We start from the raw sequence: 12538 nt of genomic DNA, 5'->3' as shown, positions 1-12538 counted from the left end.
AGGGAGAGCGGGGGACAAAATAACCCTAATAATAGATTTTTTTTTTTTCCCTTAGCGTACACACACACACAAAAAGATGCGCTGGAAATATTTTCGTGGGGGCAAAAAAAAAAAAAAAAAAAAAAAAAAAAGCAAAAGCAAAAGCAAAAAAAAAAAAAAAAAAGGTTTATATATATTAAAAAAAAAAAAAAAAAAAAAGTTGGGGCTGCCGCAGCCCCGTTTGTCAGAGCGGTGTCAGGGCGCCACAATACCTGCGATGGATGGGGCGGCGCGGCCAATCAGCGGGCGCGGGCGGCGGGGCCGGGGGCAGCGACGCGGGGAAGGGGGAGCCGGGCCCGGCCAATGCGCGCCCACGTCCGCCCGCACGGCGCTCCGCCCCCGGCTCCCATTCATCAAGGGGGGGGACGGTGTCGTCTTTTCAATTCATTTATCTGCAGGAATGATTGCCGCTATCAGTCTCGCGTTCACCGCCCGGCTGAGGAGGTGAAAGTTTCTCCCCAGGAAGATAAACCGCAAAAGACAATATTGTGCATGATTTGCGCCTTTTTTTTGCGGAGCGAAAAAAAAAAAAAAAAAAAAAAGGCCCCCCGAAAAAAAAAAATCGGGTGAGTGTGGGGAAGCTCGAAGAGGAGAGAGAAACAATCTCTCTGCCACTTTGCAACATTCCTATAGCCAAAAAAATCACTGAAGGAAGTTTCTTTTTTGTTTTGGTTTTTTTTTTAATTTTTTTTTTTTTTTTTGCTGCCTGTGTTGAACTCTCGCCGTTATTGTTATTTGCAGCCAGTTTATTTTTGAGCTCACCCAACCCCCCCCTCCCCACTTAAACCTCCCTGAAAAGTCAAAGCAGAGAGACAGTGAATATTTTTGGGGCACGTTTTTATTATTATTATTATTTGCAACTGCGAAGATCTCTTCCCCCCTTCCGCACCAGCCTTTTTTTTTTTTTTTCCTTTTTTTTTTCCTTCCCCCTGCACTGATGCCGAAGGGGGTGTTTTTGATGTGGTTGCTTTGGTGGTGATCGTCGCTGACTTTCCAAAGAGGGTGTTTTCGCCGCCGCCGCTGCTGCTGCTGCTTCTCTCCGCGTTGTGTGTGTGCGCGCGTGCTTTTTTTTTGGTTGCTGCATCGACGCTGGGAAGATGCTTCTGGATGCTGGACCGCAGTATCCCGCCATAGGAGTCACTACCTTCGGATCCTCTCGCCACCACTCCACGGCCGATGTCACGGACAGAGAAGTGGGGCTGGGGATCAACCCCTTCGCCGACGGCATGGGCGCCTTCAAAATCAACCCCAGCACCCACGAGCTGGCCTCGGCCGGCCAGACCGCCTTCACCTCGCAGGCGCCCGGCTACGCGGCGGCGGCCCTGGGGCACCACCACCACCCGACCCATGTCAGCTCCTATTCCAGCGCCGCCTTCAACTCCACCCGGGACTTTCTGTTCCGCAACCGCGGCTTCGGGGAGGCGGCGGCCGCCAGCGCCCAGCACAGCCTCTTCGCCTCCGCCGCCGGCAGCTTCGCCGGACCCCACGGACACACAGATGCCGCGGGACATATACTTTTCCCGGGGCTGCACGAACAAGCCACCAGCCACGCTTCGCCCAACGTGGTGAACGGGCAGATGCGCCTGGGCTTCTCCGGAGACATGTACGGCAGACCCGACCAGTACGGCCAGGTCACCAGCCCCCGCTCCGAGCACTACGCCTCGACCCAGCTGCACGGCTACGGCCACATGAACATGAACATGGCAGCCCACCACGGGGCAGGGGCCTTCTTTCGTTACATGAGGCAGCCCATCAAACAGGAACTCATCTGTAAGTGGATTGAGCCCGAGCAATTGTCAAACCCCAAAAAGTCCTGCAACAAAACTTTCAGCACGATGCACGAGCTGGTGACTCATGTCACGGTGGAGCACGTTGGAGGACCCGAGCAGTCCAATCACATATGTTTCTGGGAAGAGTGTCCGAGAGAAGGGAAACCTTTCAAGGCCAAATATAAACTTGTAAATCACATCAGAGTCCACACAGGTGAAAAACCTTTCCCCTGCCCTTTCCCAGGCTGTGGCAAAGTGTTTGCCAGATCAGAGAATCTCAAAATACACAAAAGAACTCATACAGGTACGGTAACCTTCTCTGTCGCTTTTCTCTGTGCGAGTGGAAGCGCCGAGCGCCGGGGCCGGAGCGGGACGCGGGGCCGTGCCGGAGGGGTTGGGGGCCGGCTCGGCCGAGCCTCGCACGGGAAAGAGGGGGTTCGGTCCAGGGACCGCTGCTTTTTATCCGGGAGAGGCCGGCTCGGAGCTCCGCTGCAAAACGAGCTCGGTCACAGCCACGCCAGCAGCGGCAACAAAAAGAAAATGATCCCTGCCGAGGCAGAGGGGGAGGACGGCAGGGTTTGCTGCTGGGATTGTTAGGGCGGAGGGGGTGGGGTGGGGGAATCGTAGCAACCTGTCCTGTTTAAATTTATAGGTTTTAATTAATTATTGTTCGGCAGTTTTGGCTGTGGCACGATGAGAAATTGTGCTAAATGTTGTAGGCAGCTCATTCGTCTCCTCTCTGCAATTCAGGGCTTGGTAAATATTTAATTCCGTTGAGCGATATTAAACAAACCGAGCCCGGCGCGTTACTGTGTTATTGTTGTGAGGAGGGGAGGCGCCGGTATTCCTGAGAACTTTTTCCTTCGTGGGAGGTGGGAATGCAGCAGCCTCTGGCCGGGAGAGCGAACTCCCCTCGCTCCCACCCCCGAACGCTGAAAGGCAGAGCCGCTTTCCCCAGCGCTTTTGCCGAGGGTTTGTGGCTGCCCTCTCGCTGATTTCCCGGACAGGATAAATTTCAATAATGCAAAAAAATATGGGGGAGGGGGCTGAGGGGGGTGAGAGAGTAAAATATTACGAGAACGAGCTGTAAAATCGGAAACCAGCCGCTGAGGATCGTGTGTAATATCCCACCACGCCTGCTCTCTCGCTCGGAGCGTTGTGAAGAGGGAGAGGTGCCCGGGACTGGGGTTGAAAGGAAATTCGCCCCTCCAAAGGAAAAGGGCGAAAAAAAAAAGTTATTTAGCTGCCCTGCTCTCCGAAACGAGCGCTTTGCGGGAGCCGGAGGTCCGGAAAGGATGGAGACTAGAAGCAAGGTTTTGGGATTCGAGCCGCGCTGAAGTTAGAAAGTTGCGAGTGTTTGAAATGGAGCCCTGGGCTCCGTCCGGCGGTGCGGTGACAATGAGCGATCCAGCCGGCCCTGCTTAATCAGATCCCTTTCCCCCCCCCTCCCCCTTCCCTCTGCAATAGGTGAAAAACCATTTAAGTGTGAGTTCGAGGGCTGTGACAGGCGCTTTGCAAACAGCAGCGACCGCAAAAAGCACATGCATGTGCACACTTCCGACAAGCCCTATCTCTGCAAAATGTGCGACAAGTCCTACACGCACCCCAGCTCCCTCCGAAAGCACATGAAGGTAAATGGAGGCGCCTGGCCTGCCCGGGCGGAGGGCGGCGGGGCCGAGCCTGCGGGCGGAGCGCGGCCCGGGGCCGGCCGGCAGCGGGGCCCCGGCTCGGGCCCGCCGGGCCGCGCTCAGCGCCGGGCCCGGCCCCGCCGCGGGGCCTGCGCTCGGGGCCGGGAGGGCAGGGAGGCGGCGGCAGGAGCGGCCGGGGGGCCTGGCCCGGCGGGCAGGGCCGGGGCTGCAGCCGGGGAGCCCCGCGGGAGAGCCCGAGCCCGGGGCCCGCCGCTGGCTCCCCGCGGCCGGCGCGTCCCCAGGCCGAGGCCTCCGTCCGCCGCCGCTTCTATCTCTGCCCGGGTTTTCTCTTGCAGGTCCATGAATCATCCTCGCAGGGGTCCCAGCCTTCTCCCGCCGCCAGCTCAGGCTACGAGTCCTCCACCCCTCCAACCATCGTGTCTCCATCCACAGAAAACCAGACTGCCAGCTCCTTATCCCCTTCCTCCTCCGCAGTCCATCACACGTCCAGCCACAGCACGCTTACATCAAATTTTAACGAATGGTACGTCTAAAACGCTAAAACAAAACAACAACAACAACAAAACACAAACCGAAACAAAAAAAAAGCCCCAAGCGAGCAAACAAATACTCTATTTAAAGACTCCAAAATAATGGACACTCTAAAATCAAAATTTAAATGAGCAAACAAAAGTAAAATGCTGCCAGTAGACCCAGGACTGAGTAAAATGAAGACTTAATTTTTAAAAATATTTTTCTTTTTGTTTGTCCTCCATTATTTCTCTCTCTGTCTCTTTTTTTTTTTAATTTTTCCTTTATTTTTTTTTTTATTTTTTTTCCTGACTGTTCTGCTCTGTTCCAAGGCTTGGTAGGCGAAGGGGTTAGTAGAATGCATAAGAAGACAAGGTTACCAGGGCAAATGCCAACTGTGTAGGGCTTCACTGGAAACCACTGATTAGAGATCGCCAACTGCATGTCTGCTCGGGCAGCGGCCTTCCCCCCCCATCCCCTCTTGTAAATACAGAATTATTAGCATCAAAAACAAAACGACAAAAAAAGTGTACTGTTTGATTTTGTAAATAGTTATATCGCAAGTTGAATAAGGGGATATGTGGATTTGTGGTCTTTGCATATATGTGGGGGGAGGGGCGGGCGGGCGGGAGCGGCGGCGGGGGGGCGGAGGTGGTGGGGGGGCAGAGGGAAGAGGTAGAAATTCAACTATTTGTACTGAATGGCAAGAATGTTCTAGTAAATGTGTATCAAAATGTGAATTACTTTGTATTATTACAGTCTAAACGTCGATCTAACAGAATATTATTGGTATTAATGTGCTTTTTTGTATAAAGTGCAACATTTCGTCCCAAAGTCCAGTCTAAGTAGTGCAGTAAAATGTTGTTACACGTCCTGTCAAGAAATTCGTATAGTGAAAGCCTGGATCTGCGTGTCAAACTGTTACATTTGTTTATGTAAAGTGATATTAAAAAAAAAAAAAAGATATAAACTATATCTGTCCGTTGCTTTTGGCAAATACAAGAACATAATGTATATAAATCCTAATTTCCATATTTATCCGCATGTAAAGGTCCGGTTATACCTGTTACAAGATATTCAATATTTATGGCTAGAAGAATTGGTATGTAAAATTTAGTTTACAGAACTGTTTGGTAACATTTCGTACCTTATTAAAGATTCTTAAATCCCAAGAATTGTGGTAGGAATTCTTATTCACTAAGTCAACCTGCTGCAACTCCTACTAGCTTTAGGATATTAGAATAAAACTGTCCCAGTTTTTCACTGCTTTCCATTATGTCATCACTAAAGCAGCGAAGGTGATATAAATGTGATAAATGAAAGGATCCCTGCTGGCATTACTATAGTGTGTAATTAGTATTTATATCAAAATTTATGAAACAAATTTTCGGCCGCAGTATAATTTAAATGACCTTTGCAGACATAGAATAACAACCATAAAAATAACAGAAATAGATTGCATATGCTACATAAATATTAATGTGGAGAATTGTTACACGAGAAGTGCTGCATTCCAGTCCAACACTGTCCATGAATCTGCATAGACTGGGTCCCTAAATTAAATTAATTCGGATAACATATATTAGGAGATTTAAAACAGAGGAGATTTCGGTTGCTATTTTAATTTAAGGCATTTATGACCATAACTAATTCTTAGGCAGTGGATTCATGACTTTCCTTGGGCCTTTTACTCCAAGAAGTACAGCACTGTTTCACGAAGGCCGTTGTTGTTGTTGTGTGTATTTCTATTTGATTTTTTCTTCTTTTTTTTTCTTTGCTGATATTCCTTAAAACGTGATGTTAATTTAAATCAATTACTTCTTATGCTATGTTATTATTATTACTATAATTTTGCTAGTGCTAATAGCTTTCTAAAAAAATAAATGTAGGGCATAAGAATTATTTTATGTAATTTGATTATCTTTCTATCTCTTTTATTTATTTCTCATTTACTTAAGAAATTCGTTCCATTGGCTGGCGTTGATACAGTAAATTTGTAAATGAGAAGACAATATAAAAAATCTAAATTACTTGTGCTTAATGACTGTAGCAGAACGCCTTTTCTCTAAATCAGATTGTCTTCCTTGCAGTTTAGTTTGATAGATTTGCAAGCTGTACTGCTTCCACTAACTTAGCTACGGTTGTTGGAACTGTTGGGCTTTGTTCCTGGTTGTAGCTTGCATGATCGCCCCATTAAGCAGACAACATATCAACAGACAACACAAATCATGAGGTTGGCTAAAGCTGCGAGGGCTTGTGATATGTCATAGAGTGAATTGCACAAACTGACCTTCCAGTAGACCAAGATGACACTTTAACAGCTTCTTTAAAGAAATATTATGTGTACGGCGAGTCAATGGCCATATTAACCGCTCGGGGGGCGGGGGTGCGGGGGAAGCCGCGCTCCCCTCCATCAGTGCGGGCACTCCGCAAGCAGCCCCGGCGCTAACCCGCCCAGAGCACAGCCCTGCCTCTCAGCAGCCCTCCGCGAGGATATTCCTTTGTCCCCAACATTTGGGGATCTCCCTCGGAGAGACTTTCCCCTGCCCGAGAGCCTGAGCCTCACCCCCCACCCCTCCAGAAAAAAAAAAAAAAAAAAAGGAAATAAGAAAAAGAGAGTTTGTCTTGCTCATCCCAATCCCTGCTCCTGCCAGTTCGGCATCGCCGCCCGCTCCCTGCAGCACCCGTGGGAAGGCTTCGCTTTAACTTTACTTTCTACAAAATGTTATTATTGTAAGGCTAATACCAGTTTTCAATGAAAAGAGCGCCACCTTGCAGGGTTTGGCGAGATAGGAAAAGTTGGAGCCCGGTGGGACCGGGGCAGAATGTGTTGGGACTTGAGGAAATGTAGCCCACCGGGCAAAAGAGCCGGGGGGGGAAAGTGTTTCATGCGCCGAAAATGTTGCTTTGTTGCGAATCTTTCAGGCTAACTGTCTCGGCGATTTTACCGGGCATCGTTTATAAAAAATGTAACCTGGGCATATCTAAGAAAAAAGGAATCGTTGAGCTCGTCTGAGCCACCCATCTGTAAAGTAAACCCGGAGAAACGTGGTGAGGGTGAGATATTTTAAAGATGCGTATTGCAACTTTCTTTGAACTTGTGTAAAGTCCCTAGTGGTCGCTTAACACAGATCTGTTACTTGTGTGTGTTGGAACACTTGGCTAATGAGTATTCTTTTAAACTTTCAGTCTGAGGTTTGTTTGAGCGTCCTACAGCAGAAAGGATGATTCTAATGTTGTTGTTGCTGCTGCTGTAGGTTTTTTATCTGGACTGAGGGGGAACTGTGCGATACTGGTTGATCTCCATCCCGTGTATGTTCTGAATTAGCGACGATCACTGGGGCTGGAATTGTTAATGCTGAATTCAAGTCCACGCCATGCTGGTGCTTGTGCTGTTCGCTTGGCTCTGGAGAGGGGAGCAGCGCTCTGAAATCCCCGGCAGAGAGAGAGATGTTTTTCAGGCAGAGAGGTTGTGAGGTTTCTCTCGGGGGTTTCTACACTGTTTTAGTCCCTAAAGTCAACTTTCCTCTAGCAAGGCTCCCTTTGCGGATTTATTCACGAAGGCTTGCGAGGAGAAGCACCGACCCCAGCTCTCCAGCCTCAACGGGGGCCATCACTCTTTTTCCGATGTCTGGCTCTGGAGATGGTGTCGCGGTACTTTTCCTGCGTGGGGAAAGTAGATTTCGCAGTCCCCGGCAGGCCGTGCCGACAGCCCCGCGCCGCTCCGCGCTGCCTGCTCCGGGCTAGGCAGAACGCTTAGGTCCCCTGTCTGCCGTCCGCAGCCTCCCGCGCCCGCGGAGCCTCCCGCCGCTGTAGGGGAGTGTTTGGAGATGCCCAAAGCAGGACGGCAGTGCCGGCGGGGAGAGCGCAGGAGGCTGCTCGGCTGGGTGTGTGGAGGGCTGTGTGTGCTGGCCCCTCTCGGGTGGCAACCCCCGGCCGTGCTTTGCCATTTGCGCGCAGAAAGTTAAATGCAAAACAATAATCAGGCGCTTCCACTTCCCCCGAGAAAGCCTCGCCTTTCAGGTCGCTTTAATGGTTTGTGAGTGATCGCTTGAATTATATTAAGAGGCAAGTCCGGCATTCATAAGGCAAAGTTAGCTTCTTTAGTCCAGGCACTGTTTGAAATGGGGACACCCGCTCCGCGCTGGCCTCGTCTGGTTATCGCCCTTCTTTTAGCCGCGAGGAAGCAGCAGTCCCCGGACTGATGCGCGGATCATCGACGCTTTTATTTACTGCTTTTCTGGCCACGCTAGTAAACGGCTCTGACTTTATAAGTTTTTCTGTGTCCAGAAGCCTCGCTCCTCTCGCAGCAACTTTCAAAGGGAGCGAGCAGCGAGCAGGGCCGCGGGCCGGGCCGGGGCGCGCAGGAGCCGCGCTGCACTCCCGGGGCCGCAGGAGCCCCGGCGCGGCCGGCGCGGAGCCACAGCCCGCAGCAGAGCCGCTTCCAGCAGGCAGGACGGGCCAGGAGAAGGGGAAAGGGCAGAGTGTGTCAAGTGACCTGTCGCTAAAAGAACCCGCGTGCGTTTTGCCGCTGCAGCTCAGAGGGAAAGGAATTCGTGAGCGGTACGCCCACGAAGGAGGCCGCGCAGGTACCAGGCACACCGTGCATCACCATCGCAAAGTTTCCATCTGCGTTTGCAGCACGCCCGCCAAGCCGCCCTGGCTGTGCCCGTCCTGGCTGTGCCCGCTCTGGCTGTGCCCGCTCTGGCTGTGCCTGCTCGTGGCTGTGCCTGCTCTGGCTGCGCCCGCTCTGGCTGTGCCCGCTCTGGCTGTGCCCTGCGCCCGCCCGTGGCTGTGCCCGCCGTGGCTGTGTCCCCCCGTGGCTGTGCCCGCCGTGGCTGTGCCCGCCCGGAGCTGTGCCCTGTGCCCGCTCTGGCTGTGCCCGCCCGGGGCTGTGCCTGCCCTGGGTTGTGCCCGCCCGTGGCCGCCCCACGCACACGTGCGCGCCGGGCACCTCGAGAGGAGGGCTCGGTCCCGCGGTCAGCGCGGCGTTCCCGCGGGAATCAGCACATTTCCCTCAAAAGGTGCCCGGCCGCTCCCTGCTGAGCCGGGCTGCGCTGCCGGGGAGAGGCCGGGAAGGCGGAGAGGCCCGGCCGGGCCCAGCGCGGCCGCCCAGCCCGGCTGCGGAGCGGCTCCGCGGGCGCGGGGGTCCCGTGGCGGGCACGGACACCGCCTGTGCTGTGGCTGCAGCCCACGGGACACGCGGTCACCGCCGCGGATGCACACCAGCTCACCGAAATCAGCGTTCGCGCTGCTGATTGTGTTACAAATATGTCCGTATCTGCGCATTACCTCTCTCTCTATCTACATTTGTACGTAAAGGAAGAACGGCGTTTCTAGAAGGACACCCGTTCATGTGTTTACACGGAAGTACATTTTCGAAGGCTCACAGAACCTCAGTGCAAATGTTATGTACAGTGGGTGGCATTTGTAACAGAATGGGTGTAATTTCCAAATTCACCCGGAAAGATTAATAATTGAGATTTCTATTTTGAATGAGGGGCAGGTCTGATTTCCTGAACCTGCTGAACGTATGAAGGTGGGTTCCATTTCCCCGCAAAGGGGCTGCGTTTTAGGGAGCATTGTTTATTAAAAATGGCCAAGGTTTTTATTTTGTATCATTTTTTTTCCCTGCTGCGGACGTCTACGGGTCAGATTTGGTTCATCTTCGATAACATGAAACACGATCCTGTGAAGAGAAGGGGCTATTTTTATCATGCAGCTGGAAGCTGTCATCAATTCGTAACATTTATTTCGGCTTTAGAACGATAGTATAAAATAGCATGAAGTTTCCAGATGACGCCCGTACTGCAGACAGGATTTTTCAAGTATAATAAATCAAATTAATTACCTTTTAGATATATACAATCATACTACCTCTCTATGAAACTGCTATTAAAAAAATGCTCGATGTGTGCATCTGTGATTGTGCATGTGTTTACATCTGGGGACCCAAACACAGAATTAGCTGTCTGGGGTAGCTGCAGCCAGGGTGCAGGATCAATGGGGCACACTCAAGTCCGAGTCCTCACATTCTGCTTGTCGAGATCTGGGCACGGCTTTGCTTAGCAAAAAAGAAAGTTGTGTTTTGGCACGGGGCAGAACTGTACGATCCTTTAGTACCCTTTTCACTTCCAAAAATCCCGTGAGGAAATATGACCAAAGAGTGAAGATACAATAAGCCCGGGAAAATACCCCCGCATCAGCAAGCTTCCCCCCGCCAGGCCACGTGTTTTGTGCTTGATGTTGCCTCTTTCGGGGGCCGGGGGGCAGCCGGGGCGTTCAGGACTGACCACCTGGGGACGGTTCAGGGAAACCGCGGCTGTGCGTGGGGGCGGTGCGTGTCACAGGGGTGTGCGTGTGTGTGTTTGTGGGGTGTGTGTGTGTTTGTGGGGGGTGTGTGTGTTGTGTGAGCGCTCTGTGAGTGTGAGTGCTCTGTGCGTGTCACAGGGGTGTGCGTGGGTGTGTTTGTGGGGTGTGTGTGTGTTTGTGTGAGTGCTCTGTGCGTGTCACAGGGGTGTGCGTGTGTGTGTTTGTGGGGTGTGTGTGTGTTTGTGTGAGCGCTCTGTGAGTGTGAGTGCTCTGTGCGTGTCACAGGGGTGTGCGTGTGTGTGTTTGTGGGGTGTGTGTGTGTTTGTGTGAGCGCTCTGTGAGTGTGAGTGCTCTGTGCGTGTCACAGGGGTGTGCGTGTGTGTGTTTGTGGGGTGTGTGTGTGTTTGTGTGAGTGCTCTGTGTCTGAGTGCCTTGTGTGTGAGTGCTCTGCCAGTGAGTGTGAGCGCTCTGTGAGTGTGAGTGCTCTGCGCCTATCAGTGGGGTGTGTGTGTCACTGGGGTGTGTGTGTCACTGGTGTATGTGTGTGTTTGTGCGAGCACTCTGCGTGTGTGAGCTCTGTGTGAGTGAGCGATGTGGATGCGTGTGTGCATCTGCACGCGTGTGATGCGTGTGTGAGAGCTGCGCGAGCGTGTGAGCGCTCCGTACGAGTCCCGTGTGAGCGGTGCGAGTGTCTGGCTGTGTCTGTCTGTGTGTCTGTCTGTCTGTCTGTGTGCGAGCGCCCGCCAAGCGCCCTGGCGGCAGCCCCGGCGGCGCATGCGCGCCCGCGGCGCGGCTGCACGTGCTGTTGAATATTTATGACGCGGCCCCGCCGCCCGCGGAAGGTGCCCGCGCCCGCCCCGCGCCCGCCCCGCGCCCGCCCCGCGCCCGCCCCGCGCCCGCGCACCGCAGCGCCGCCGCCGCCGCACGTGCTGCCCGCCCGCCCCGCACCGCCCCGCACCGCCCGGCCCGGCTGCCCCCGGCGCGCCGAACCCTGCCCCGCAGCCCGGGCGGACCCCCTCAGCCTCCTCTGCACGCCGGGCAAAAGCGGCCTCCCTCCCTCCTTTACCGGGCTCTCCAGCCACCCCCGGCCCCCTCCCCATAGCCGCTCTCAGCGCCGGGAGTCGCCGGCCGAGTGGCTTTTCGTGGGCTGATGTGTCAAAACGCGACGGGTACAGTCACCAGAAGGGAACCGTCTCTGGGGAAAGGAGAAAGGTTCTTGTAATGGATTCCTTTCTGTCTCGCTCCTCTTAAGAAAACCTCGTCATACTGTATGGCCCATCATATTTTATTGCTGATATATCGACATAGCGTGATAGAGCCGAGGAAGAAACACAGGCTCTAGGCATTTATTCCTTTGTAGGCTGTAGGTTTTTAATTTTTAATTTTTTTTTTAACAAATAGTAGCAATTCCCAGTACTCATTGTTCGGCGGCAGAAAGTGATTTTAAAGCCTTTTGTAGGGTGGCAAAATAACATCCCATAGTATCAGAAATATACTTCTGTATCTTGGTAATGACGTGGATTTTTCTTTCCCCCGAGCCCGGTGGGAGCGGGCAGGATGGAGGCAGGAGCCCTCGGAACCCGCGCGGGCACCCGGGCACACCTGGGCACTCGCACGGCCCGGCCCGGCACCCACGAAGAAGTTCCCAGAAAGGCCCTTCATGGTGGAGCCGGGCTGGAAATCGCCCAGCGACAATTCCCTCTCCATATCCTCTGTCTCCCTCTTCCCCCTCCGCCATAGCCCACCTCTCTCCATCGCCCCTCTCCCCTCCCCGCCCGGCGCTGCCGACGAACGCGCCCATGGGTGTGTGCTCCTGGGCTGGGCTGTGGAACCCTCTCCGGCCAACACCTGAGTGCCCGTGTCCCCCTCCCCGCAGGGCTGAGCTTCCCTGCACGCCCCAGCCGACTACAAGGGGTAACAATAAAGCCGATGTCCATCATGCCGCCTTTTCATTTCGGAAAGGGCAGATCCTGACCTCGGTTCCCCAAGTGGAAGCTTGTCTTGGACACTCGCTGTTGTCACCATTTGCTCCAACATTTAAACAGATGCCTATTCGTACATGTTTCCCCCTTATTTTCCATCCAGGCTTTTTTTCTTTCTTCCATTTTCCCCCTCAGCCGAAGGGGAAGCTCCCCGGTAATTGCAGGGGCAGGAGAGCGGCGTTCAGGGGGACAGCGGCACCCGGGCACACACCTGAGCCACACGCCCACGCCTTCGCGTGGGAACCCGCTCCCACCATTCAGCTCCCAAGAAAACTGT

General features: G+C 53.2%; 1 protein-coding gene across 1 annotated transcript; it reads left to right on the top strand.

Annotated features, from left to right (window-relative positions):
- The first annotated feature begins 569 nt into the window (after nucleotides 1-569).
- On the top strand, nucleotides 570-4552 carry ZIC1 (Zic family member 1). The gene is made up of 3 exons (XM_058031126.1): nucleotides 570-2112; nucleotides 3276-3439; nucleotides 3793-4552. The coding sequence occupies exons 1-3, from the start codon at nucleotides 1137-1139 to the stop codon at nucleotides 3988-3990; spliced, it is 1338 nt and encodes a 445-aa protein (XP_057887109.1). The 5' UTR covers nucleotides 570-1136; the 3' UTR covers nucleotides 3991-4552.
- Nucleotides 4553-12538: the final 7986 nt, after the last annotated feature.

This window comes from Melospiza georgiana, chromosome 10 (genome assembly GCF_028018845.1).
Source record: "Melospiza georgiana isolate bMelGeo1 chromosome 10, bMelGeo1.pri, whole genome shotgun sequence".
In the NCBI taxonomy this organism is placed as follows: Eukaryota; Metazoa; Chordata; class Aves; order Passeriformes; family Passerellidae; genus Melospiza; species Melospiza georgiana.
Note: the sequence above shows the minus strand (reverse complement) of the source record. Positions and strands in the feature narration are given on the sequence as shown.